Below are 24,710 nucleotides of genomic sequence, written 5' to 3'. Positions count from 1 at the left end.
TGCTAACCTGTAACATCCATTCGCTCTCCTCCAGAGCCTTAAGGAATGATTCCTCTGTGTCTGAGGACATGGAACTGGGTGCACATGCTCTTAGAAGCTTCTTGAAGGAGCCCTTCACCTGTCTTGTGTCTGCAAACTCTACTGGCACCACTTCACAGTTCAGTGCTGAGTCCAGTCTTAAGCCCTGTCATGGAAAAGCATTTAGCACAAACTTTTAATTTGGTTTTGTTTTATTTCTGGAAATAACAGAACACATAGAAACAAACATTTGGATTATGCCTCTGGGTAGAACATTGTGTAGAAGTTTTGCTTACTTCCAGACCTGAGTCACAAATTTGTATTTCAATAAGTTTTTATTATATTCTATCCAAGACTATAAATTTGAGCAGACCAACTATTAAATTTCCACTTCACAGACAACAACAAAAATTCAAAACAGACAGTTAATGTACTGAGTAGGACCAGCCAAATAACTTAGAGTTTACTTAACTGTCAACCACAGGGCTGATTTATTCCCACTATTCATTTTAATCTTTTTTTGTTTTTTTACATTGAATATTAAAGAAACACATTATTAAAAAGGTAAAACACAACACAAAGTTCTTTCAGGCATCCAAATGTAATATAATTTCAGCCAATACAGACAAATTGTGTCAATAAATCAGAGCTTTTATAAATGGCTATTACAAGGTCCTTATCTGGTCATGAATTTATTATGCGCTGGGGAGAACACTGTCCAAGTATTTCAGGGTGATATGACCTGGTACACTTCAACACAAAAATGAAAAAAGGCTATTTAGAAATGAACACTTCTTTTGGCCTCCTTCCCCATAAAAGATTCATCACACAAGGTCAGCATCAAATCCTTAGCTTCTTCTCTTGAAGAACTCATAGTAAGTGTAACATCTTTACCCTGAGATGAGACTTTTCGCCAAAGATGTAGAGAGCTGCTTGATGCTTGAGGAGTTGGGCCTGGAGGTTCTCAATGCCTGTAGGGGGCGCCAGATCCTTGCCAGCCAACCGCGGGCCCACGTCATGAGCAGCGGGATGCTGGCTGAATCTGCTGCTAGAGCGCAGACTAGCCCACACACCTTTCGGAGAGAGGGGATACAGCAGATGTGTGTGACAGGTTAGGCAGGATTACAGAAATTGCTTTGTAAAAACAAACCATCGTAACTAATATCAAGGACGGGCAAACTTAGCAGTGCTAAATGTGCTAAAAGGTGCTTAGAGTACTTTACACTTACTGGTAGCATAAAATCATAATCAATTTAGCCACATAAAAAAAGGGGGTAAAAAAAGTAAGGCAGGCAGGGGTAAAAAAAGTATGGGGTAGGGGACGTGAAGAACTTCGAATGATATATATATATATATATATATACACACACACATGTATTCCATTTGGATATATATTTTAAAATCACATTTATTCCTATGATCAAAGCTGAATTTTCAGCATCATTACTCCAGTCGTCACATGATCCTTTAGAAATTATGATTTTGGTGCTCAATTAATAATAGTTAATAATGGTTCTTGCTATAATCAATGATGAATATAGTTTTTGCTGCTTTATATTTTTGTGGAAACTGATACATTAATCCCCTTGTTGAGTGTAAGTATTAATTTCCATACATATTATCTTCCTTTCTCCAAACCAATGGAATTGTATCACAGTGTCCACAAAAATATTAAGCAGCAAAATGTTTTCAACATTGATAAGAAATTATTCTTGAGCACCAAATCGACATATTAGAATAATTTCTGAAGGATCACGTGACACTGAAGCCTGGAGTAGTGATGCTTTACAGAAATAAATTACATTTTAAGATAAATAAAAGTAGAATAACATTATTTTAAATTGTAATAATATTTCACAATATCACGGTTTTATTTTCCTGTATTTTTGATCAAATAAATGCTGGAAATCTCAATTATTCCATGTAATATATATTGGCCAATACCCAAACCAATAATCTCAATAGTATGCAACATACTAACTTTTTTCTTTGGAATCACATTATCATAGTTCACTGACCACTTTGCTAACACTTGTCCAGGAGAGTTGAATTTTGACTGACTGAGACTATGTGAATGTTAGCACACTTAGTAAAATGGGGCAGTGCTGTGATAATTCAGTGCTCTGTCATTAGCATCTACAACACATTAAACATTCATTAACATACCACTGAACCTCAAAACTGCAGTTACTACAGACCTGCCAGTACAAACTACTACAGAAGTGGTCTAGCCACAGTATAGTTTACTTCAGGAAACCAGAAAAGTCAGTGGTAACCTCATCGTGGTATGACTTTCAGACAGAGGCATGGAAAGAGGTCAAAGAGATGCTGAGAACATGGATTAAGTCAAGTATGGATTAGGTTAGCAAGAATGAGTAAAACAGAAACTATACCTTGATTGTGAATTCTTCCCTTAGCTGAAGCTTTTTGGTTTGAGTGAGTGAATAGTTTATCCCTGTACCCAAGTACTGGTAGATTAAGGGTTGCAGGAGTTGGTGGTGGCACAGAGAAACAGGAAATAAAAACAGAAAACAAAATTCACACATGCAACAATCAGCCCCTTTGAAGACAGACAGGACAGTCATTAGCAGCTCAGTTTACTGAGACAATGCTGCAGGCCTGTATAACATCAGGATTTTCAGTTTAGAGGTCGACTCATATATTGTTTTTGCCAAATAATCAGTTATCAATAATGGCTTTTAAAACTCTTTGATATTAGGAAAAAATGGCAGTTTCAATATTGATTTCATTTATAGAATTATTTAGATTTCACTAAATACTAATAAATAAATACTGTATTATACTGAGTTCTGCTAACTCTGAAAAGGGGAAATATTTGTTTTAATATAATACCAGATTACTGGAGGTTATTGGGGGGCAAATGCTGACTGCAGATCTTATTGGCCACAATAATTATGTACAATATAATCTTTTTTTAGAGATATTATTGTGCTTGTTTGTTGCACAATAGACTGCACACAGGATTTTATATACTGTATACTGAACTCCTGTAGCTTTGATGACTTCCATGCTTTTAAAAGCTATCTGCGAGAGATTAATTAGGAAGTCAATCCCCCCATATAGGTTAACATACTGGCAAAATCCAATATTGGTCGACCTCTATTTGGTTACCTGAGTTTTGATCAGACGTGACGTGAAGTATGTAAAGATGGGGCATCAATGAAGAAAATATGTTGGTTCAGTGAACAAACAACAGGTTTACATGAATGACAGGAAAATTACGTCAATGAGATGAGTATATAAATAAGAGGAGATTAAAGAATACAGAAAAATATAAGAAATATATATGGAAAACTAGATTTTTATGTTCTGTGATGAAAATGTGAGTGTTGCTTGACTTATACAATGGTAAGGTGTTGTAGGGGGTGGCCAGGGCATCAATATGTGGTTCACAGGGTTTTCTGGGGGGTTATTTCCAGGTTTAGATAGGATTCATGTAGCATAAGATACATACAAGGTGTGGAATGATTCAAATAAGTTAATGTGCCTGGGTATTGATTTAATAACCTGATTTGATTCTGATTCACTTCTTGATTTGATAAGATTTGGATTTAATATAAGTTAGTTTGGAGAACATTTGCTGTAAACTATACAGAGTACCTTGTAAGTTGGTGCATTACTATAATTTTAAAGGTCATAATTAACATCTAATTTACAAGCACAAAGCAAACACTGACTGAGTGATTATAGGAGACATTTCAGTAAGTTGAACTGTTTCTTTCAAAGTAACTTCTGATATTCATTCAAGATGACATTTCATTCTTTAACTAGTTGTAAAGAGACGATCGGTTTAAGTGCACTCCACACTCACTTGAACTGAAGTGTCTAATGCAGTCTGTCACAACACATTCAAAAGCATCAAACTGGGATTTACTGTTTGAATTACATGATAAAATGTACAGAATTTGAAAGCTGAGGCTTTGTTTCATATCAAAAGTAACAGAGCACAAAGCTTACGGTTCACAGATTGAGCGAAAAATGTATATAACAACTGATATCACTTCACCAAAATATGTATTCAAATCGATTAGTTGTTTTTTCAAATCCCTTACCATAAGTATGAGCAATATTAATGTTGATGTCAATACCACTAATGACAAAAATAATATTACTAAAAATGAGGAAGTGAAAAATCAGTTTCACATTTCTGTGAAGAGCACAAGATGGGAAATGTCTTGGCATGCACCTGCTGGAGTATATTTGGCTGTGGTGAGACAGAGAAATGTCTCATTTCAGTGCAAAGCAGCAAAGACATGAGTCTTCAGCAGCAGCTGCTATCTATAACCCAGATTTTTAGAAATATGGCGAGAAACATCTCTAAATCATGAAGTCACCTTAAAGCCATCAACTGGAACTTGCATCTTTTAACCAATCCCTGTTAAGCCCTTTTCCAAGAACTCAACCCATCATGACCTGGCATAATGTTTTATATTGAGACATGATGTTCAAAACGAGACATAATAGACAAATACAATAACAAGATTATATAATGCGAAAAAAAAAAAAAGACTACCAACCAACACTGAAAATTCTGTCTGCAATTACGGGGGAATAAATGACAGAATGTCACTTAACATAAAACCCTGTTATGGTCAAGTCAAGTAACCTTTATTTATATAGCACTTTAAACAAAAAAGATTGTGTCAAAGCAACATTGCTTTTGAACAACACTGATTAGGAAAACAGTGCGTCAATAGAGCAAAATGACAGTTAAATGCAGTTCATCGTTGAATTCAGTGATGCATCATTCAGCTCAGTTGAGTTTAAATAGTATCTGTGCAATCATAATACATGTCTCTTTGATCTGAGGTGAGGTTTTAGTAATGGGGGAGCTTGAATTCAGAAGATGTGAGAATCTGAATCTAAATTGGATCTATATAATACCCTCTCTGTGATGTACAATAAAGCACAAGCTGTTTACATAGGAAAGACCTTTCAACTAGGGATGGGCATTTTCCACAAATATAACATTCGAATATTTGAGCTCACAAAAAACGAATATTAGAATATTCGTTTATTTAAATTAAGTTTAATGAGTCAGACGTTATTTTTCAGCAACATTTGTTTTCGTCATTCTGAACAAGCTTACACACAATAAGCTTTAACATCACACATCGTGTTTTGTAGCTGAAAACCTTTAACAATGCGTGCAAACAAACAAAAGTACAGATTAAAAGCAAAAAAAAAAAAAGTGAACAAAGAAAAAACGTAAAGCAGCCTGCAGCAATTAGGCTATTGTACAGAATGTAGCTTACACTTAACTTTTAAACTGTCAGCAAATCTTTTTTTCTTTTTTTCTATTGTTTCAAATGTTCTTGTTAAGAAATACGGGCATGTAAACATGATTGGGGGAAAGTCAATAAAACAATAAAGCGGAGAAAACGCGCTCTGATGGCACAGACGTTGGCGGGACTCACAAATAATGCTGTGCTAAGCGAATAAGTTTTGTGAAGCGCTTCGTGTTTTCGTTTCACCACTGAATGGGATCCTCATCTGGTGAAATACATGGAATACATGGCTCCATCAAGAACGGTTCCCACTCGTCTCGGCTGGAATCTCTGTAGCTAATCATCGCTGGAGAACTGGCTCAGCCTTTTCCAACGAGTGGGCATTGCCGCATCCTCTTCATCGTTGGTGACGGCAGCTGCATCCGCACCACTCGCATCAAGGAAAATGTTCTGATAATGTTCAAAAAAGTTTTTTTTTTTCTTACTTCTCTCATGTTTTCATCGAGAAACCTGCAATGTTTGTGCCGAGGGTCTAGGGCAGACGCGAGAAGAGGAGTTTTCACTGCATTCTCCAAGTTAGCGGTGTTTATTCGTTGCTTGAGAGATGCCGCAACAATGTTCTTGAATTCGGTCACTTTCTGTGATTCTCCACGGCATATGTGAAGTACTGTAGAAGACCGCAGTTCTTTTAGGCGGCGTTCACATATCGCGTCTTTTGCATGCTCAAGTTCGTTATTTCCAATGTAGGCGCGCGGTATGCGCGCTCATAATGGAAGCGACGTGGTCGTAATGCGCACGCTGTGCGACGCGGTCCCGTTTTTTCCAGGCGCGTCCGCACTGCATCGAGTTAAAAACATCTCAACTTTCAGAATGCCACAAGCGCACCGCGGGTCATATGACAAGAACTAAACATTCAGCTTCATCCTTTCCTGTAACAACGTTGAAAGCTTAGCCAAGATGAAGGAACAGCTGATCATAGCTGTATATGGATTGCCATTTTGAAATAAATTTAGTAGCAGTGCTACTGAAAGCGATTTTTTTTGTGCTGCAAATCCATTTATCCTTTGCTGAAATTTCCGCGACTTCATGGAGAGAGCTCATCATTGTTGCTTAGAATGGAGCGCTTCTGCCCGAGCGCTTTGGAAAGAAGGAGAAAGCGGCGCGCATAGCCTTTTCCACGCCTTATTAGGCGCGATATCTGAATGGCCCCTTTTATTCATTCATTAATAATTTTTTGCTTGCATACACCTTCAAATATGCAGTGGAGAATCACAGAAAGTGACCAAATTAGGTTTTATTGTGAACTTTTTTTTTTTTTTTTTGCGAAATTCGAATATCATTTTTATTTATCGAATAATTAGAGCAGAGCGAATATTCGAATGTTCGACTATCCGTGCACACCCCTACTTTCAACTTCCTGTATATTTTATCAGATTCAAAGATAGTGTGCAGATAATGGTGAATACTTCTGCACCACGTCAAGTAAAAAAAATAAAATCATTCACAAGGGGTGTTCTGAATGTATCTACATGGCTAGCATTTTGAATTTTATGAAACACTGTGCACTTTGGAGAATAGTGGTGACAAATATCTGCAAGTTCAGCAGAAACATCACCACAAAAAAAAGAAACAGCAGACCAAAATCAAAGCAGCATGAGCGTGTGTATGTGTGTGGGAAGAGTTGTGGTCTGTGACAACAGATAATGAGATATCATGACAGAGGATAGTCAACTAACGATATCAGATGAAAGATGGGGAATTGGTTTGATGCTAAATATCTCCTTGGAGTTGACAGAAATGAAAAATAGAAGTCCACTCACCTCCTCTGGCGAAGCTATTGGTGAAGGAAATGTCTAAATGGACAGGGGCCATCTTTGGTATTCTTGATGCTCTTCTTTCGCTTGCTGAAGAGATCAAAACAAACACGATGCATCACATACAGACAAGACATCATAGACCTTTCCGAACCCTAGTGAGCTGCCAACTACCGATTCAGATAGCATCCTGACATAATGGGACAAACACTGATCTGAAACACTCTTTGTGGGTCTGTTAAAAAAGTTAACAGCTTAAGTCATTTGTGGATTAATGCGTATTGGAGACGCGAACCGTTTAAAATGATTCAGTTCGATTTGGTGAACTGGTTCAAAAAGATCCGGTTACATCGAATGATTCGTTCGCGAACCGGATATCACAAACTGCTTTGTTTTGAACTGTCTCACAACAGACACAGAAGAGAAGACAATACTGAATAAAGTCGTAGTTTTTGCTATTTTTGGACCAAAATGTATTTTCGATGCTTCAAAAAATTCTACCTGACCCTCTGATGTCACATGGACTACTTTGATGATGTTTTTCTTACCTTTCTGGACATGGACAGTATACCGTACACACAGCTTCAATGGAGGGACAGAGCTCTCGGACTAAATCTAAAATATCTTAAACTGTGTTCCGAAGATAAACGGAGGTCTCACTGGTTTGGAACAACATGTGGGGGCGAGTTATTAATTACATAATTTTTATTATTGGGTGAACTAACCCTTTAAAGCTGCCATGGAGCACTATCATCAGAACTACTGTAGGATGAGCCATTTGCTGGTAAGAGGAGGCTTCTTTTTACCCAGCAGGTGGGGATAAATGGAACATTATGGTGGCGACACTGCATAGCTGACGGAGCAGGATCTGTGTGGACTATGTCATATGCAATATGGCTGTGGAAAGCAGTGAGTGCAAGGAGAGAGGTGGATGGAAAGTGACCTCGTCATGTCCTGCTCTCCTTACATAACCACAAAATTGTGCTCCAGTTCTTTTGGAAATCAGTCCAAAACATAAATAACATTTTGTACAACCATTAGGAAACCAGGAGAAGATAAGAGCCTTGAAGAACACAAAAAGGGGTACAAACATGTCTAAACAAGAAAGTGAAGAATCAGACGTTGAGTGAAGGATGCACCTAATATCTTTGCAATACCTGGGGACAAGCCAATGAGGGAACGGTTGGTGAGGGTGTTGTTGCCGTTGGGTTTGAAGTAGATGGGAATGGAGCTGAGGATAGCCTGCAGGTATTTCTCCTGTTCCAGACTGCTGGAGGTCTCTGAGGAAGTCGGAGCTGTTAACAGCAAGAAAGCATCATTAGAACAATAATTTCTCTATTGACAATCTCACATAGCCAGACCTTTGAGTAAATTAGTCAATTAGGTGGCCAAAGAAAATGTCCAAAGGTACCACTTTATGTATTAAAATTAATAATATTTTAAAATAATTAAAACATACACAGATGCACTAAATACTCCTAGATTCTGTTAATAAAAAAGATTTGAAAACAAGCAGATGGGTCATAATTACAGCAGAAATCCTAGAGGAAATATCTTATGGCACCAATATTTAGAATATTATGTTGAACAGTCAGGGGCATTGTGTCAGAACTTCAGAAGTGTTGAGAACAGGACTAAATAGCCAAAGGTCTGGTCCACATTGCAGCTTATTCTGGCCAAAACCCACCTACAACAGGGAGACACTGACTCAGACATTACAAAATGACCCACCACAGTTTGTTTTCTTTACATTTCGTTTTGGAGTGAGTTTTTCTCAAAATAATAGACAGCCATGAAAAATATTTAACTAATGCTGTGGTAGGTTCCTATAAAAAGACTGGCTACTTTTGTCAAATCAAGTGATTATTCCATCTTCAAAAGTGCTTGTTGTATCAAACTCATACTTTATAAACAAAAACCTTTAGTTCTTATATTCCCGAAAGTTGAATGAAGTCATCCAATCAAGATAAGAGCATGCCAGATTAAGGATCACTGTCCAGTGTTTGCAACATGTATTTGATAGACAGTGAATAGCAATTTGTCTCAGGCTGAGACAAATCTTTTATCAGAATTAAAATCTTAGAGCAAATATTTACATCTCTGTCTGAATGTAAAACAACCTCAAGGTTCCATGATGTAATATGCATATTTAACTGCACAAACGTACCTGCTGAAGAAGGGTTCTGAGACTTGAAAAGTCCAACCACACTCTTGCTGTGAAAACCACCCGAACGAAGTAAAACCGCTTTGGTGCGAGGGTGTTTCCAACACACGACTGGCAGGCGGTTGTGCCGGTAGCAGCGGGACACCTTATGGAGGCTGCTGTCCTGAACAGTTTGAGGCACCACCAGAAGACCCGGGTAACTGTAAACCCAATATCACTATTTAGAAAAACACTCATGATTCAGCAATTGTAGCGGAGAGATTCCTTTGAAAAAGTATTTCAGTTTCTGTCATTGTTTTTCACAGGGATTCTGTTTTAAAACCTTGTGAGCTACCCACCTATACACTGAGAGCACTTTTAAAGTTGAAATAAAATGGAAGTATCAACAGAGCCTTCCGTATTGAGATGCACATCCGGGAAAAACAGTTGGCTGTTGCTCGAATTTTCAGATGTGAACATTGCACACAAAAGTGGAGTCAGGAGCACTATTTATGCAGTTTGCAGAATTGTAAGCAGCAATGCTACTCACTAGATTTTTTTAACAAAGTCAAGGTGTTGTTGGGTTGCAACTTGCCTGCGACACAATGAGTAGAGCCTGTTGACTGCCGTAACACGGAACTGCTCTCCGCTTTTAGACCGTGTGGAACTAGCGCTAATGGTACCCAGACCCAGCCTCTGATAGTCACGGAAACAGGCTCGCTCCACTAACTGCTCCATAGTGGACTTCTCTGAGGCCTTCAGTGTGCTGCTGGCGGGGGGCTCACCATCATCTGAGACTGAAACATCAACATCCCACAGCTGAAGGGCCATGGCTGCTGACATAGAATATTTTTCTGACATTGTGAAATATACTTACTGGAGATGTCATCATCCTCATGCCACGTCATGCGACTGCCCTTTTCGTTTTTCTTCATAGTGGACTGGCGGCCCATTGTGATCTTGCCTGCCTTTTTAGCCCCTTTCACAATGGTCTTCGATAGTGTTCTATAAGAAACAGATTTTCATTTAATTGAACAATACATCCAAAATTCTGTCATTATTTGCTCACCCTCATTTTGTTCCAAAGCTTTATGACTTATTTTCTTCCATGGAACACAAAGGGACAATTTAACAACATCTTGGCCACTCTTTTAAATATAATGAAAGTGAATAAGCACTGAGGTCAAGCTCCAAAAATGACAGAAAAATATTATTAAGGTAGTCCATATGACGTGTGTGCTATATTCTGACTCTGGTAAAGCCATACAACAGCTTTCTGTGAAGAACTGACGGAAAATATCAAAATTCCTCCTATATTTTTCTTTACAAATCCTCATTTAGTAGTTCTAATTCACAAGTGGTGTTTTGTTTTGCTCAGTCCTCTGCACTTCCATGTTCGTCACTTCTCACTGGAGCTTGCACTATGCCTATTTTTCCTACATCATAGGCTGGAGAGCCACTCTCTCGTGAATGCACGCATGACAGTTAAAGGAAGCTAGATATTACAGTTTATATATGAATATTTTACTTAAGCAAACGCATCACTTCAAAAGGCTTTTATTAACCCTGGAGTCGTGTGTAGCACGTATTATGGTAGATGGGTGTACTTTTTGGGCTTAAAAATCTCGACCACCATTAACTGCCATTAAAAAGCTTGCATTCCTATTGTATACGTCTGAAAGAAGAAAGTCATATACACCTAAGATGGATTGAGGGTAAGTAAATAATGGGCTAATTTTCATTTTTTGGTGAGCCAGCCTTTTAAGTTTTGATTTGATCTCTTCTTGGTGTTTTCAAAAGAATTCATTAAATAAGTAGTGATGTCTAATTACTTAATGTGACATTTTTTGAGTCTAAGTTCTGAAATTAATGAATCTGTTACTATACAGTTTGCAAAACTAGTTTGAATGGTTTGTTTATGAATTGGACTGATCCAGTTCTCAAATTCAGATTGACTCAAGATATTGGGATGATGCAAAGAAAATCATAAGTTTTGTGTGTCTACTGAAGACTTGGAATAGAGTGCAGATTATCACGGAATTATTTTATGGTGCATCCTTTTTAAAGCTTGATAACCTCAGTCCTCTGAGGTCAACAATGTTGTTGTTGCAGCCTCAACAACAGCAATAAAAGGAACAACACAACTCAACACTGAATCCTACATTTCCATTATGTCCACTCCGTAAAACATAAATCGCACTGACCGAAAGCCTGTGTTTCTCTCTTTCTGCTTGGGTAATATGAGCTGTGGTGCCGTCTGTCCTGCTGCAAAGGCAAAGGTGCTGAAGATGGATGCTGGGTAGCGGATCCGTTGCAGATGTTTCCTGAAGATCTCTACCATCTCAGAGCTCACCTCCTCATCAAATGCTACCTTAATTAGCTAAAACAAAGCAGGACATACAGTCAGACCAGTTGTCCAACTCCCATATCATACAAAGTGATGTAACTAATAGAGCTGCCACACCTTTACGAAGCAAGAACATCTGCAAATAACAATTTGAAATTTTTTGGGGGCAAGAGAAATGACTTGCCGAAGTGCTCTGAGCTGGATAGCAGAATGGAACAAGATCTTTTTCTTTTTCCCCACTTTTCTGGGGAGAACATTCCAAACAGAGGTTTGGCTGCGCAAACACTTGTCTGCGTGACCCCAAATCCCCTCTACACCTCCCCAGCACTCCTCTATCTCTGCTCCTCAGGGGTCTGACCTTAATGTGGACTGCAGCCATTATTGAGCATCTGATAATGTACCCTAGACACCAACTGTTGGCAGCCACACGTGGGCAGACCAGCACAAATGACCCTTGCTTCCATACAGGGCCTGATTTTATAGCTTAAGTTAGTAAAACGATAGGAATGAGCCATAAAATCTTTATGGCCCTATAGTCCATGCATAGTGAAGAACACAACATGTGGTTCTCTTGCTCTGTCCTCATCCATAAAGAGACTTCATGATAATGAGTCAAACAGAGAGAGACGTCTGAAATGTGCACATTCCTCTTCAGCAAACAAAAAGTTTAATCAAATTATTCCTAAAGAGGCTTTTCTAAATAACTGCTCTAATAAAAAAGTGCTTTACAGCAGATTGCATCTGGTTCTCTGAAATCGGAAAGACTTTCTGATAAAACTGAGACAGTGAGGCACAACGGAGAAGTTGTAGTTTCAAAACCAAAATACAGGCAATAAGGAAAGCTAACTTAAAACTAACTTAAAAATTATAAAATTAACTTTAAAATAACCATTTAAAATGAACGTGTCCCATATTAGGGGTAAGCTTTGCAATGTCAAGGGTTAAGAAGATCTATTGGGAAATATGCGAATCATTTGTATTTCAAATAAAAATACAATCTATTTACTGGCTGCGTATTCTGTGCGTCAATACCTGGAAGGAGGCGGATCTTAGCTGAAGCCCCTCCTGCATGTTTTGCTGTAGCTGGTTCTGAATGGTGATTTTTTTCTCCTTGGTTAAAGTGGATACTGGAAAACTCCTGATCACGGCCTGTTCGCCAACTGTGCACACACAGACACAAACATAAACACATCATTACAGCAGGGTAAAACTATCTAAATATAGAACAGCAAACTCTCTAACCTCTTTCAAACAAAGTTCTTCCACAACCTACTCGAGATTTATTGTTGCAATCCCATATGAATTCAATTAAAAACATTCAAATGCATTTAAAACAAACTTGGTTTGACGACAAACCTGGTGTGATGCATCTTGTGGCGGCAAGTTTGAATGTGCATAAATGCTAAAAGTATAGTTAATCCTAAAATTTTAATTCTTTTATAATTTACTTACGCTCATGTTGTTCCAAACCCACAAGACTTTTCTTTTAAGTCTAACAACCTAATTTAATAAAAATTACGATATTATAAATGAAACCTAAGAGCTTTCTGTTCCTTAATTGAAAGTCCTGGTAACCAGAACATGCATACACTAAATGTATGAGATTTACTCTATGAAGCTCTGAAGTAACATGAATGCATTTACACTGAATACATAAAGTTACAAGATTCATGTTTCAAATAATATTTTTTTTAATTTATGAATATGGAATGTTGGTAAAAATGCAATGGTACTTTTACATACGAAACTAAGTCTTAAGTCAGTCAATAGTTATGTTTCCACTGTCAGGCCAAAAGTGGGTGTGCTAGTGCGTGCCAGGGCCAGACGCGTTTCCACTAGTGGTCGACCGATATATTGTCAAGACCGATATATCTGCCGATATTTGGCATTTTTCAAATATTGCCATCGCCGATAAGTTTTTCGGTCGCGCTGGACTTTAATTTTTTTGGCGGTGCTGAGAGCGGCAACACCGGAGCACACGCAGTGCTCACACTCTCTCTCTTGTTTGTCGTTGTCATTAACAGTTCTGTTTAATACGGATATAAGTCTGTCTAATAACCAGATAGAATGGATAACAAAGGAATTAATGTATTATAACAATTGCTTTTATATTAGGCCTATTAGTAATAGAAAGGCAAACATACTTTCTTTCTTGTGAAAAATACTGTCATCTAAAGTATTTTCTTTTACACATTTATTTTTAATCCATTGTCAAATTAAATATATATATTTTTTAATTAATAATAATAATAATTAAAAAATATATATCGTTTTTATATCTGCTATCGGCCCCCTGCTTTCCAAAATATCGGCATCTGCATCGGTTGTCAAAAAACACATATTGGTCGACCACTTGTTTCCACTGTCACTTTCAGGACTTGATCGTGCCTCGTCAGTGCTTCCACAGACAGGGTTTTTTGGCCAGATGAAAACCTTGGGCCAAAGCAGGCCAACTGGAGCTACAGGACAGGTTATGGACAAAGGCGGAGTTTCTCCACATCTGTAGATTGTCAGCGCCGCGGATCATTTCATAATGTTTACAGCTATAACATCAGCATTAAAGACTTTTTAAATCATTTTAGCTCAAAACTGACTTTCAGATAGCAGTTTTTACCTAGTGGGTCATGAGGAGTGCCTTTGAAAACGATACGGTAAGTGGTAAGGAAGAGTGCTCCCTCTGCTGGCAGGATGTGTGGCCCTCCCAGAAGCCCACCGGTGGCCTCTTCTCGACCATCAGGGTCTAAAACCACCCGTAGCCCCTCGGACACCAGCTCCTCTCCGGGTAGCAGGGCAGGCCGCAGGATCTTGGGCTGGGAAATATCATTGTCATTAGTGTCTGCTGAAGACCAGGAGCAAATGCTTTGATACAGAGATGATTTTGTTCACTGCTTTTCTCCTTAACAGAAATATAAGATTACACTGTTATTCAGTTTGGACCAGAAAAAAAGCCAAGTCTTTGTGGTCTGCTTTTTGACAGACAACAAACGATTCTCTTTATGATTGAGTAAGCATCATTTATTAGGTTTAGTTCAAGGCACAGTAATCACACTCAAGCCCTGCCTGTTTACCACCAGAGACACAACCCATCAACTTTTACATTGTCCAGAAAGCATGTTCTGTCCTGGCCCTCTCCTGGTGTCATTATCTAGCTCATTAGTTGGATTCAGAAGGGTGACAAGAACTGAAACAGTGCCAATACAAATAAAATAAAATAAATTGGGAACTACAGCAAGTATTTGTTATGTGGAAATCTGTGGTATTAGAAGAACAGTCCACCTCACACTGTGGATGCCAGTTGGGATCTCCATCAGTTACTTCCATGGATTTGCACACTAATAAACAATCTAATATGGTTTCTTTTTCTTCTGAAAAACAAACTTGGTCCTGTACAGAAACCAGGACTTTATCCAGGCTAGAATTCCCTCTTCAACCAAAGTATCTCAGAAGTGTCTCCATTTATCATCAGCTTTGACTACACACAATTTTAGGTTTTTCACTTAAGTCAGGCAGTATTTACTGCAGAGTTTTTATAAACAATACTATATTGGTTCAATTGTGATGCATTATAATGTTTTAAATAATAGATAATATCTAAAATAACACACAAAAACTTTTGCAAAAATGTGTATCTTCAACTACACATCATCTCATGAAGAACTAAGTCAGAAAGTTTCACAAACCTTGTACACATCCCCTGTTGTTCATATTTGTTAAGAACTAATTTGGACTGTTTTTTTCTTGCAAGCAATACATGATCTGTACATATTTGATGGGCTGATTTCACACAAAATGGAGCTTTTCACTTCACAAAACATCTCCAGGGCTCCAAAACACCCTAGGACCCCAGAGAGTTAATTGACAGACTGCAGTTACTTGGGGCTCATCCACACAAAGCCAGAGCTTTTCCTATCCAATCTTTTTTCCTCGTTCTTAAAAGAAATCCGTAACCAATGTGTCATCTCAAATATATCTGCATACACACAAAACCACTGAAACTGACTCAAAACAATATAGTATACATGCCACACCAGTATGTGGTGCTGTAATTCTGCCACAGAGATACAATAAAAATGGAGAACAAGACTTTGAGCATGCACATAAACCTTGAGCGCTGTATACATGTGGGGTGATGACTTCATCGTTTCACAAAAATATACGGATTGGCTGCCCCCACGAAAAGCAAGGGTGTCATTTTTAGATTTATCCACTCCGAGACCCAGTATCAAAAAAATAGTGGCTTCAGGCTCCCAAAAGCTGGATCTGTCTGGACGAAACGCCAATACAATACTACATTTTTCCTTATACAGCTAAATGCATCTCTGTTTGTACGGGCTCTTGGATTATTTTATAGGCTATTTAGACTCTCATTCTGATGGCACCCATTCAATGCAGAGGATCTATAGGTGAACAAGTGACGTAATACCAAAAATATAGAAAACCCAAGACGTGTCATACGTATAGTTTTGAATGGGAAAAAATGCAACACTCAATATGGCCGCTCTATCAAATGAAGCCCTGCCTTCTGAGCAAAAGAGCCAATGCCTAATCGGTAAAGTTAGTGCATTACTGAAGTAGTAAGCAATCTGAGACATGCAGTTAGGACTACACATGCGCACTGGTCTAGCTTGAAAAACAATGCTATATGGGCAAAATGAACAACGTTTATGATACAGCTGTTGTCAGATTTCATTGGTGATTTCAAATATGAGATTTTATTGTAAGCTTGGTGAAAAGTTTTAGAAAATTTGATTCTTCCCCATTCAAAGGGATAGGAGCTGCCTGAGCGCCGTTCCAAAGATGGCCGCCGATTGACATGACTTACTGTACCTTAAAGAGACTTCGGTAATAATAATTTCTCAAAAACTTGTTGTGATAAAGAAACAAGCTCATCTACATCTTGGATGGCCTGAGGGTGAGTAAAGTTTCAGCAAATTTAAATTATTGGTGAACTGTTCCTTTCAGTTGAAGAGTCGTTAGAATGATTTAATCCATTAATGTTTGACTTTTCATTAAAAGAATAAACTCTTAATTGAGTACTGCTACTTTAATAATTCTGCCTAAATGGTAGCACAACAAACCCAATGACATACAAGCTTGGAATTAGCTTTCACTAGTGGAGAGCAAGCTCTTACCTTCTGAATGGGAGGCAGTCTTCTGCTTTCTCTATGAACTGCCTCTAAAGTCTCCATCTGCATTGCCACAAGACCTGAAGAAACAGATAAATACCTGATTCAGGAAACTTTGTGGACAGGTTAGGGTCACTGGGTCACAGTACTATCCATTTCAGTTTCATCTTCCTACCAAAACTGCTTAATATATTGAATTGCCCTTCAGAGCGAGTCCATCTACTTTGACTAGCATTTTTAAATAATGTACAATAATTATTTTCCATGCAGTTCTGACCACAAAGAGTATATGTGAAGCAATATATTAATTTCTGACAAGAGAGGACTACTGAAATCAACTAGTAAAAATGGTCAGCACTTACAGCTGTCAATATATTTCAGCTCTTAGACAGGTGTGATAAATGTATAAACGCTCTGTGTTGAGTGAGTGTGCACACGGTGTTTTACCTGGAATCATACTATGCAGACTCTTGATATGATCCTGCGTCACTCCACTCTCTGTGCACACTTTGTCAATGAAACGAGAGATGAACCTCCCCACAGAGTTGGCAACATCACTGGTCTCAGAGTCTTCAAATCCGCTCTCAGTGTCAAAGCTCTCAGCCACACTCCCTGCAATACTGTTTATTGCATGACACTTGTTATATTTGCAGACTTAAACTCAGCACAACCACCAACAACGTTACTCTCAATATTCTTAAAATAACACACAGCTATTTAAAGAAGCTTTGATGTACATTTACATTTGTTCATTCAGCAGACGCTTTTATCCAAAGCGACTTACAGATGAGGACAGTGGAAGCAATCAAAAACAACAAAAAGAGCAATGATATATAAGTGCTATAACAAGTCTCAGTTAGGTTAACACAGTACACGTAGCATGGAATTTTAAATAATAAAAATAAATAAAAATAAAAAAATAACCGATAGAATAAAAAAAGAATAGAGCAAGCTAGTGTTAAGGCCAATTTATACTTCTGCGTCGGGTGCGCTTAGAAGGTACGGCGTAGCATACGCATTGACGTGTACCATACGTCGTACCCTGACGCGCACCTCCTAAAAAATGTAACTACGCGTCACGGCGACGTGGACCGCAAGATCTGTGATTGGTCGGCTTGGTAGCATCGCATTTCCGGCTACGCATTTCCGGCGTGTTCTTCTGCACCGCCCGCCATTTTTAAATTCAGAAGTTCAGGTGAAAGTTCAGTGAAGAAAATGGAAATGGACCAAGTGACCGAGCGATTAGTTGAAGAAGTGCGGAAATACAGCCATCTGTATGACTCGTCTTCTGCAGAATACAAAGACTGCCAGATGGCAGCGAATTCGTGGAGAGAGATTTCCTCCAACGTCGGTTTGGATGTAGCGGATTGTATGAAGAGATGGAAGAACTGTCGAGACAAGTACGTTCGCCTCCGTAAAAAGCTCGCCACAAGGAGCGGGGATCCAGGAGGGAAAAAAGTCCCAGCGTTTTATTTATTCCTGTCTTGGCTGGCACCTCATGTGAAACACCGGCTTACGGAGTCAAACTTTGACGATAAGGTAAATAATGCACGTCCTTTATGAACCTCTGTTGTTTTTAGGTTAGCTAACTTAACTAGCAATGCTACCACGCCGTAACGTTATTGATTAGTGCAAAAATAATATACCTGGGAAACAAAAAGCATGTGTAATGGGTTTTAATTATATTGTATTTATATTATATGTAATAGATTGTAATTATATTGGGCTTGCAGATAATACAAACGCAACAACGTAGCATTTGCAATGTAGGAATATGCAGTATTCATAGCTCTGTTTATCTGTGAATTAACACTGGATGCATCAGCTTTTATATATAAAAGACTAACTTACACTGTTTGCTATTTCTTTCATAATCGCAGGATGGGAGCGATTCAAGCTCAAACTCCAATGGTTCGGCTGTTGTGAGACCTTCAGCCAATAACGACCAACTAGCATGTCCACCGTCCCCCCAGCCATCTCTTCAGTCCCCCCAGCCATCTCTTCAGTCCCCCCAGCCATCTCTTCAGTCCCCCCAGACATCTCTTCAGTCCCCCCAGACATCTCTTCAGCCCCCCCAGACATCGCTTCAGTCCCCCCAGACATCTCAGTCCCCCCAGACATCTCTTCAGTCCCCCAGTCCAAGGATGGCACAGAAAAGGAAGAGGAAGGAACAAGAGGACTGGGTCCAAATGCAAGTTGCTCGGTTGGAGGCTCAGTTGGAGGAACGGCGGGTCGAGCTGCAACAGAGACTGAGTCATGGAAATGACGAGAGCGACCGGTTTGGGCACACTGTTGCCGACATGCTGCGAAGGGTGCCGGAGGAGCACAGGGCGCAGGCAATGTTTGATGTACTGAAAATACTGAAAATGTTTGATGTGTCCAAGGTCCTGTTTGAGTGGCAGCAGAAAAAATAAACAATTGTGCCTACTTCTACAACATTGCACCTTTTAATTCTGTGCACTATCTTTATATAGTTTGCACTTTTGCATCTTTTAGTAAGTTGTCTGTTAGCACATTTGTGTATATAGTTTGCACTTTTGCATTTATTCATATTTTGCTTGTTTGCCACTCCCCGAGCTGAGGTGACCCTGTAGTGTCAGTGTCTGTGAAATTAGCAGGGATGTATCTGCTAACAGGTGTGCTGACCTCATCTGTGTAGGCCAGGAAGTTGTGTAAAACAGAACAAGCTTTCACAATATCAACTGCTTTGTCTGGCAGACATTCTAGAGGTCGTCCAAGGATTCGCCACCTTGCAACCAAAATGCCAAATGCATTCTCAATCACGCGTCTGGCTCTGGAGTGACGGTAATTGTAGGTCTGCTTATCCATTGGTAGGTTCATCCCTATGTAGAAAAATAAAACAGTATTAATTGATAGGCAATCATTGAGTGTCAATGTAGCTGTGATCAGGAATGAATATATATATATATATATATATATATATATATATATATATATATAAAACATGATCCGCTCTCTTTCAGTCGCCATTGCTTGTTGTAGTAGCCTAAACTCAAAACACCCGCGAGGAATCTAAACACAGTGGAATATTAAAACCCGCCCCCGCCAACTAGCGTTTCGGCGGTGCAACTGCAGAGCAACGCAGACATAACGCAGAAGTATAAATGCTCACGACGGCGTCACCTACGTGCGTAGCCTACGACGTACACTACGACGTACCCTCGACGCAGAAGTATAAATTGGCCTTTAGAGATCTTTTCACATACACACACACAAACACACACACACACACACATACATACACACACACACACACACACATATTATTGCATAATAAATGAAAAGAAAATAGAATACAAAAAGATTAGAAAGGTAGGTAGATTTTTTTTAAAGAATAGAATTAGAATAGTGAGTGTTAAAGTTAGAGGGTCAAATAAAGATGGAAGAGATGTGTTTTCAGCCGATTCTTGAAGATGGCTAAGGACTCAGCTGCTCGGATTGTGTTGGGGAGGTCATTCCACCAGGAGGGAACATTTAATTTAAAAGTCTGTAAAAGTGACTTTGTGCTTTTTTGGGATGGCACAATCAAGTGACGTTCACTTGCAGAACGCAAGCTTCTAGAGGGCACATAAGTTTGAAGTAACAAATTTAGGTAAATGGGTGCAGAGCCAGTGGTAGTTTTGTAGGCAAACATTAATGCCTTGAATTTTATGCGAGCAGCTATTGGAAGCCAGTGCAAATTGATAAACAGAGGTGTGACGTGTATTCTTTTTGGCTCATTAAAAATTAATCTTGCTGCCGCGTTCTGAATTAATTGTAAAGGTTTGATAGAATTGGCTGGAAGACCTGCCAAGAGAGCATTGCAATAGTCCAGCCTGGACAGAACAAGAGCTTGAACAAGGAGCTGTGCAGCATGATCCGAAAGAAAGGGGTTGATCTTCTTGATGTTGAATAAAGCAAATCTGCAGGATCGGACAGTTTTAGCAATGTGGTCTGAGAAAAAGTCAGCTGATCATCAATCATAACTCCAAGGCTTCTAGCTGTTTTTGAAGGAGTTATGGTTGATGTGCCTAACTTGATGGTGAAATTGTGATGAAACGATGGGTTTGCTGGAATCACAAGCAGTTCTGTCTTGGCAAGGTTGAGTTGAAGGTGATGGTCCATCATCCAGGAAGAAATGTCTGTTAGACAAGCTGAGATGCGAATAGCAACCGTCGGATCATCAGGATGGAATGAGAGGTAGAGTTGAGTGTCATCAGCATAGCAGTGGTATGAAAAGCCATGTTTCTGAATGACAGAACCTAATGATGCCATGTAGACAGAGAAGAGAAGTGGTCCAAGAACTGAGCCCTGAGGCATCCCAGTAGTTAGATGTTGTGACTTGGACACCTCACCTCTCTAAGATACTTTGAAGGACCTATCTGATAGGTAGGACTCAAACCATTGAAGTGTGGTTCCTGAGATGCCTTTTGCCAGTAGGGTTGATAGGAGGATCTGGTGGTTAACCGTGTCAAAAGCAGCGGACAGATCAAGCAGGATAAGTACTGAAGATTTGGATTCTGCTCTTGTCAGTCTTAGAGCTTCAACAACTGAGAGCAAGGCCGTCTCAGTTGAATGCCCACTTCTGAAGCCAGATTGGTTGCTGTCAAGGAGGTTGTTGTTTGTGAGAAATGTAGAGACTTGGTTGAACACAGCTCGTTCAAGTGTTTTTGCAATGAAAGGAAGAAGGGAAACTCTGCTACTTTAGTTTACCAACCCATCATAATTCAATGTCTGTTTAGTCAGTTGTACACAATTGGTCTGAAATACCACGGTTAGGAAGCAGGCAGCTCTGAAATCTCCTGGTTATAGTGCACATAGTGCTGGTGGAAAAATGATGTTATTCCCTAACTCTGTTTACAAATAGAGCTTTTCCTGACATTTTAGGCAGAAAATAAATCAAGTCTAAAGTAAAACTAGGCAATACGGATTTTCCCCAATCAATGCAACTTTTGCAGAAGAACTGTCCATTAATAAATCTTGTATGAGATTATTACATTTTATTTAGAAAATCTGAGTTGTGTTAACTCTTGCACAACCGAACATGGATCTGGGTCAAAACCCCACATCTCAAATTCTTCCAAAAGCCAAAAGTATACATCTGTTGTCTGTTTTCAGCTTCAGCTCTTGTACAATGAGCGTGAAGCAATTTTCATTATTAGCACAGTGATGCTGAATGCATTAATACAGAGTATATTATATTTTATATATGGAGTATATATATATTTTAAGAATGGCACTCATCACTGTGTGTGAGATGGAGTGGACACAGAAAATTAAACATATTAGGGCCTTAAAGCAGGGTTTCCCAAGCAAGGGTTTGAGTTGATGAAAAGCTAATTATGAATTATATTGAATGTAAAATAAAAAAATTGTGTATGTTATTATTTATGTTTTTTATTATTACAGTTAAAACACTACTCATAATAAATAAATAAATAATATAAAAAAAGATATAATCAACAGCAGAGAACAGTAATAATGCTTATGTGTTCAAAAATTAAATTCAAATCTCTTATTTCAAATAAATATTTTATGGCTCAGCAGTTTAACTGACAAACAAGTTTGTGAATTCCTGCCTTCAAGGATTTCTTCCTATTTTATTGTCTGGCAGGTGAAAACGGTAAGTCCTATCGCTTAGTAAAGTAATAGCATACTTCTCAACAAAAGACATCATTTGAGGAGTAATTTACAATATTCCCTAATCCTAGGTGCAGGTGAAACTAAAATAATACGCTTGCCATATCAAACACCAATAATTAAAAATAAAGAGTAGAAAGAAAACGTGACATCTGAGACTAGCACTTAAAATCTTCAGGTTGTTGGCATTGAACATTTTCTGAGAGGAAGAGAAAAGGACAGCAGGAGGGAAAGGTCAACTCTAGAGACATGCATTTGGCCAAACATGAAGCCTCCCAAAACTCACCCGTATTATTATTACTACAAAGCTCTACATCCCGATCGCTCCATCTTTTTTTGGTTATGGCTGAGTGCTCCCTCCACTTCATCGTTCTGCTGAAGCAGAGCAGCACTCGGGCTACTGGAGGGGCTGAGAAGAATGTGGTATATAACTGGATAGGGCTACTTCTATTTACATTTTTGCTCACTCACTGAATCAAGTGTATAGTTTCCTGCTGAAGACGCTGAGAAACAAGCTGATTTAGCCTATATTGGAATGTGTGTTTCGTAACCGAGGTGAAAGGACAACCATCAGCCCCTGCTGTGCGTCTTTTCCATTTTAACTGATCTGATGTATGCCAGACGTACTGGAGCACCACTGACCTGCAAAAGTGTTTAGAGCCATAACCAGTTCTCTCACTTTAGAGGACTACAAATGACACCCTGAAACTTTGCTTCTCTGTGACATTTTTATTTCAAAGCAATGAAACTGATTTGAATCATTTTCAAATGATTATGTAATGGTATAAAGCAGATTGTGCTTGAAATATGCTGTTTGCATAAGCATTTTTATAGTTTTAAAAACCACCTTTGGCACACTTTGATTCGATTTGAACACTTTGGCCGACTCTTCTGCTCAGATTAGCTCCAAGTTAGTCAAATGAAACTAATTCAACAATTTTCAAATATTCACAATATTATACTCCATTAATAAAGCTGTAATTGATTTCAGGTTTATCTCCAGATCATCCAAACACTGAAAGTGACAACCTTTATTAATCCGTGTGTGGGACGTTTGTTGTAGTGATTTGGACTTCCCTAATTGGACACCGAAACACACATTTTTCCTTTCTTCCTTTTCACCGTTTCACAACTTGCACAATGATCCATTAAATTTGTGGAGAAAATGTGGAAGATATTTTAATCATTTGCAGGTATAAGTTAACTGTAAGGCAAATGAGTGTGCAGGAAGCATACTTAACTTTTAAAATTATTATTTCATTTGCATGTTCTGAGCTAAAATGGCATATTAAATGTTTTATTTCTTTAGTTTAAGTGGTTGGAAAACTGCATTCAGTAAAGTGAAACAGCAGAGATAACTAGTAACTCAAACAGCAGCAATGCCAACGTCATGGGTTTGATTCTCAAGAAGAGCAGAAATGTGTGCCTTGAATGAAATGTAAGTTGCTTTGGATAAAAACATGTGCCAAATGCATGAATGTCCCTGTATGGTAAATAACACATTCTGCAAGGCATGTTAGAAGGAAGTCTCTTGCCTGTTTGTGAGGATGCTGTTGCTGCCGCTCTCCCAGTCGGCTGCAGGTGTGGAGCGCAGCAGTTTGTTTTTGCTGGTGTCCAGCGGTACGAGCAGATAGACCATCAGGCTGGCGTAGTGGATGGCTTGGCTGAACACTGTGCTCTCCTCGTTCTTCACCAGCTCCTGCTGCTTCTCTTTGCTCAGACTGGGCCAAGCACGTAACTGCTCTGCTGCGAGGTCCATAGCAGTTCGTTCTGACTCACAGGACGCTGTGGACAGTGTACACTGTTCCTGATAGAGAAAGATGGTCAGATGAAGAGATGAGAAACCGGGTTAAATTGCATCCCTTTTCTATTGAAATTGTGCCAGGTTTTGATATCCATCAAAACCAACCACGTTTTGTCTGACTTGAACAACAACTAAAATTGTCACTACAAAATGTACTCATAAACATACAAGGCACACCGGTTTTAGTTTACAAACCTTACACCTAGTAAGAGTTCTTGTTTTATTATCCTTTTTTGCTTATAAGATTAACTGCAATCATAAATCAATTATAAACATAACTACAATGTTAAGTGGGTCAATTATAAATATGCTTGTTCAAAATAAAGTTAAGGGAAAATCAAATTTGAAAATGTGTGTGCCAAATTCTTTAAAATGAAAAGTGTTCACATTGGCATTTTTTTTTGGCAAAGGTTTTAATTTAAGATCACTTGTGGTCATGTGGTGTAACCGTCAAATAAAATTACTTAATTACTTTTACACAATTGTTTTCAAAATAGTTTTTGATGTTCTTAAAAACCTATTTTAAATAAACCTACAAATTATAATTCATAAATATCAGGTTTGCACCA

General features: G+C 38.7%; 1 protein-coding gene across 4 annotated transcripts in view; it reads right to left on the bottom strand.

Annotated features, from left to right (window-relative positions):
* LOC132126706 (myotubularin-related protein 13-like) overlaps positions 1-24,710 on the bottom strand; it is a 169,302-nt gene that overhangs the window by 9,962 nt on the left and 134,630 nt on the right. For 3 of the 4 annotated variants that reach the window (XM_059538173.1, XM_059538180.1, XM_059538160.1), the window contains exons 19-32: positions 23,873-24,144; positions 17,145-17,317; positions 16,704-16,777; positions 14,186-14,381; positions 12,604-12,731; positions 11,429-11,604; positions 10,102-10,229; positions 9,820-10,021; positions 9,249-9,445; positions 8,239-8,376; positions 7,088-7,171; positions 2,412-2,486; positions 913-1,091; positions 8-184 (exon numbers count right to left, since the gene is read on the bottom strand). In XM_059538173.1, coding sequence (XP_059394156.1) covers positions 8-184; positions 913-1,091; positions 2,412-2,486; positions 7,088-7,171; positions 8,239-8,376; positions 9,249-9,445; positions 9,820-10,021; positions 10,102-10,229; positions 11,429-11,604; positions 12,604-12,731; positions 14,186-14,381; positions 16,704-16,777; positions 17,145-17,317; positions 23,873-24,144 — 2,199 coding nt within the window. The remainder of the gene's footprint in view (positions 1-7; positions 185-912; positions 1,092-2,411; positions 2,487-7,087; positions 7,172-8,238; positions 8,377-9,248; positions 9,446-9,819; positions 10,022-10,101; positions 10,230-11,428; positions 11,605-12,603; positions 12,732-14,185; positions 14,382-16,703; positions 16,778-17,144; positions 17,318-23,872; positions 24,145-24,710) is intronic. The other variant, XM_059538166.1, reaches the window with a different exon arrangement.

The sequence above is a fragment of the Carassius carassius genome, chromosome 3, assembly GCF_963082965.1.
Source record: "Carassius carassius chromosome 3, fCarCar2.1, whole genome shotgun sequence".
Lineage (NCBI taxonomy): Eukaryota > Metazoa > Chordata > Actinopteri > Cypriniformes > Cyprinidae > Carassius > Carassius carassius.
Note: the sequence above shows the minus strand (reverse complement) of the source record. Positions and strands in the feature narration are given on the sequence as shown.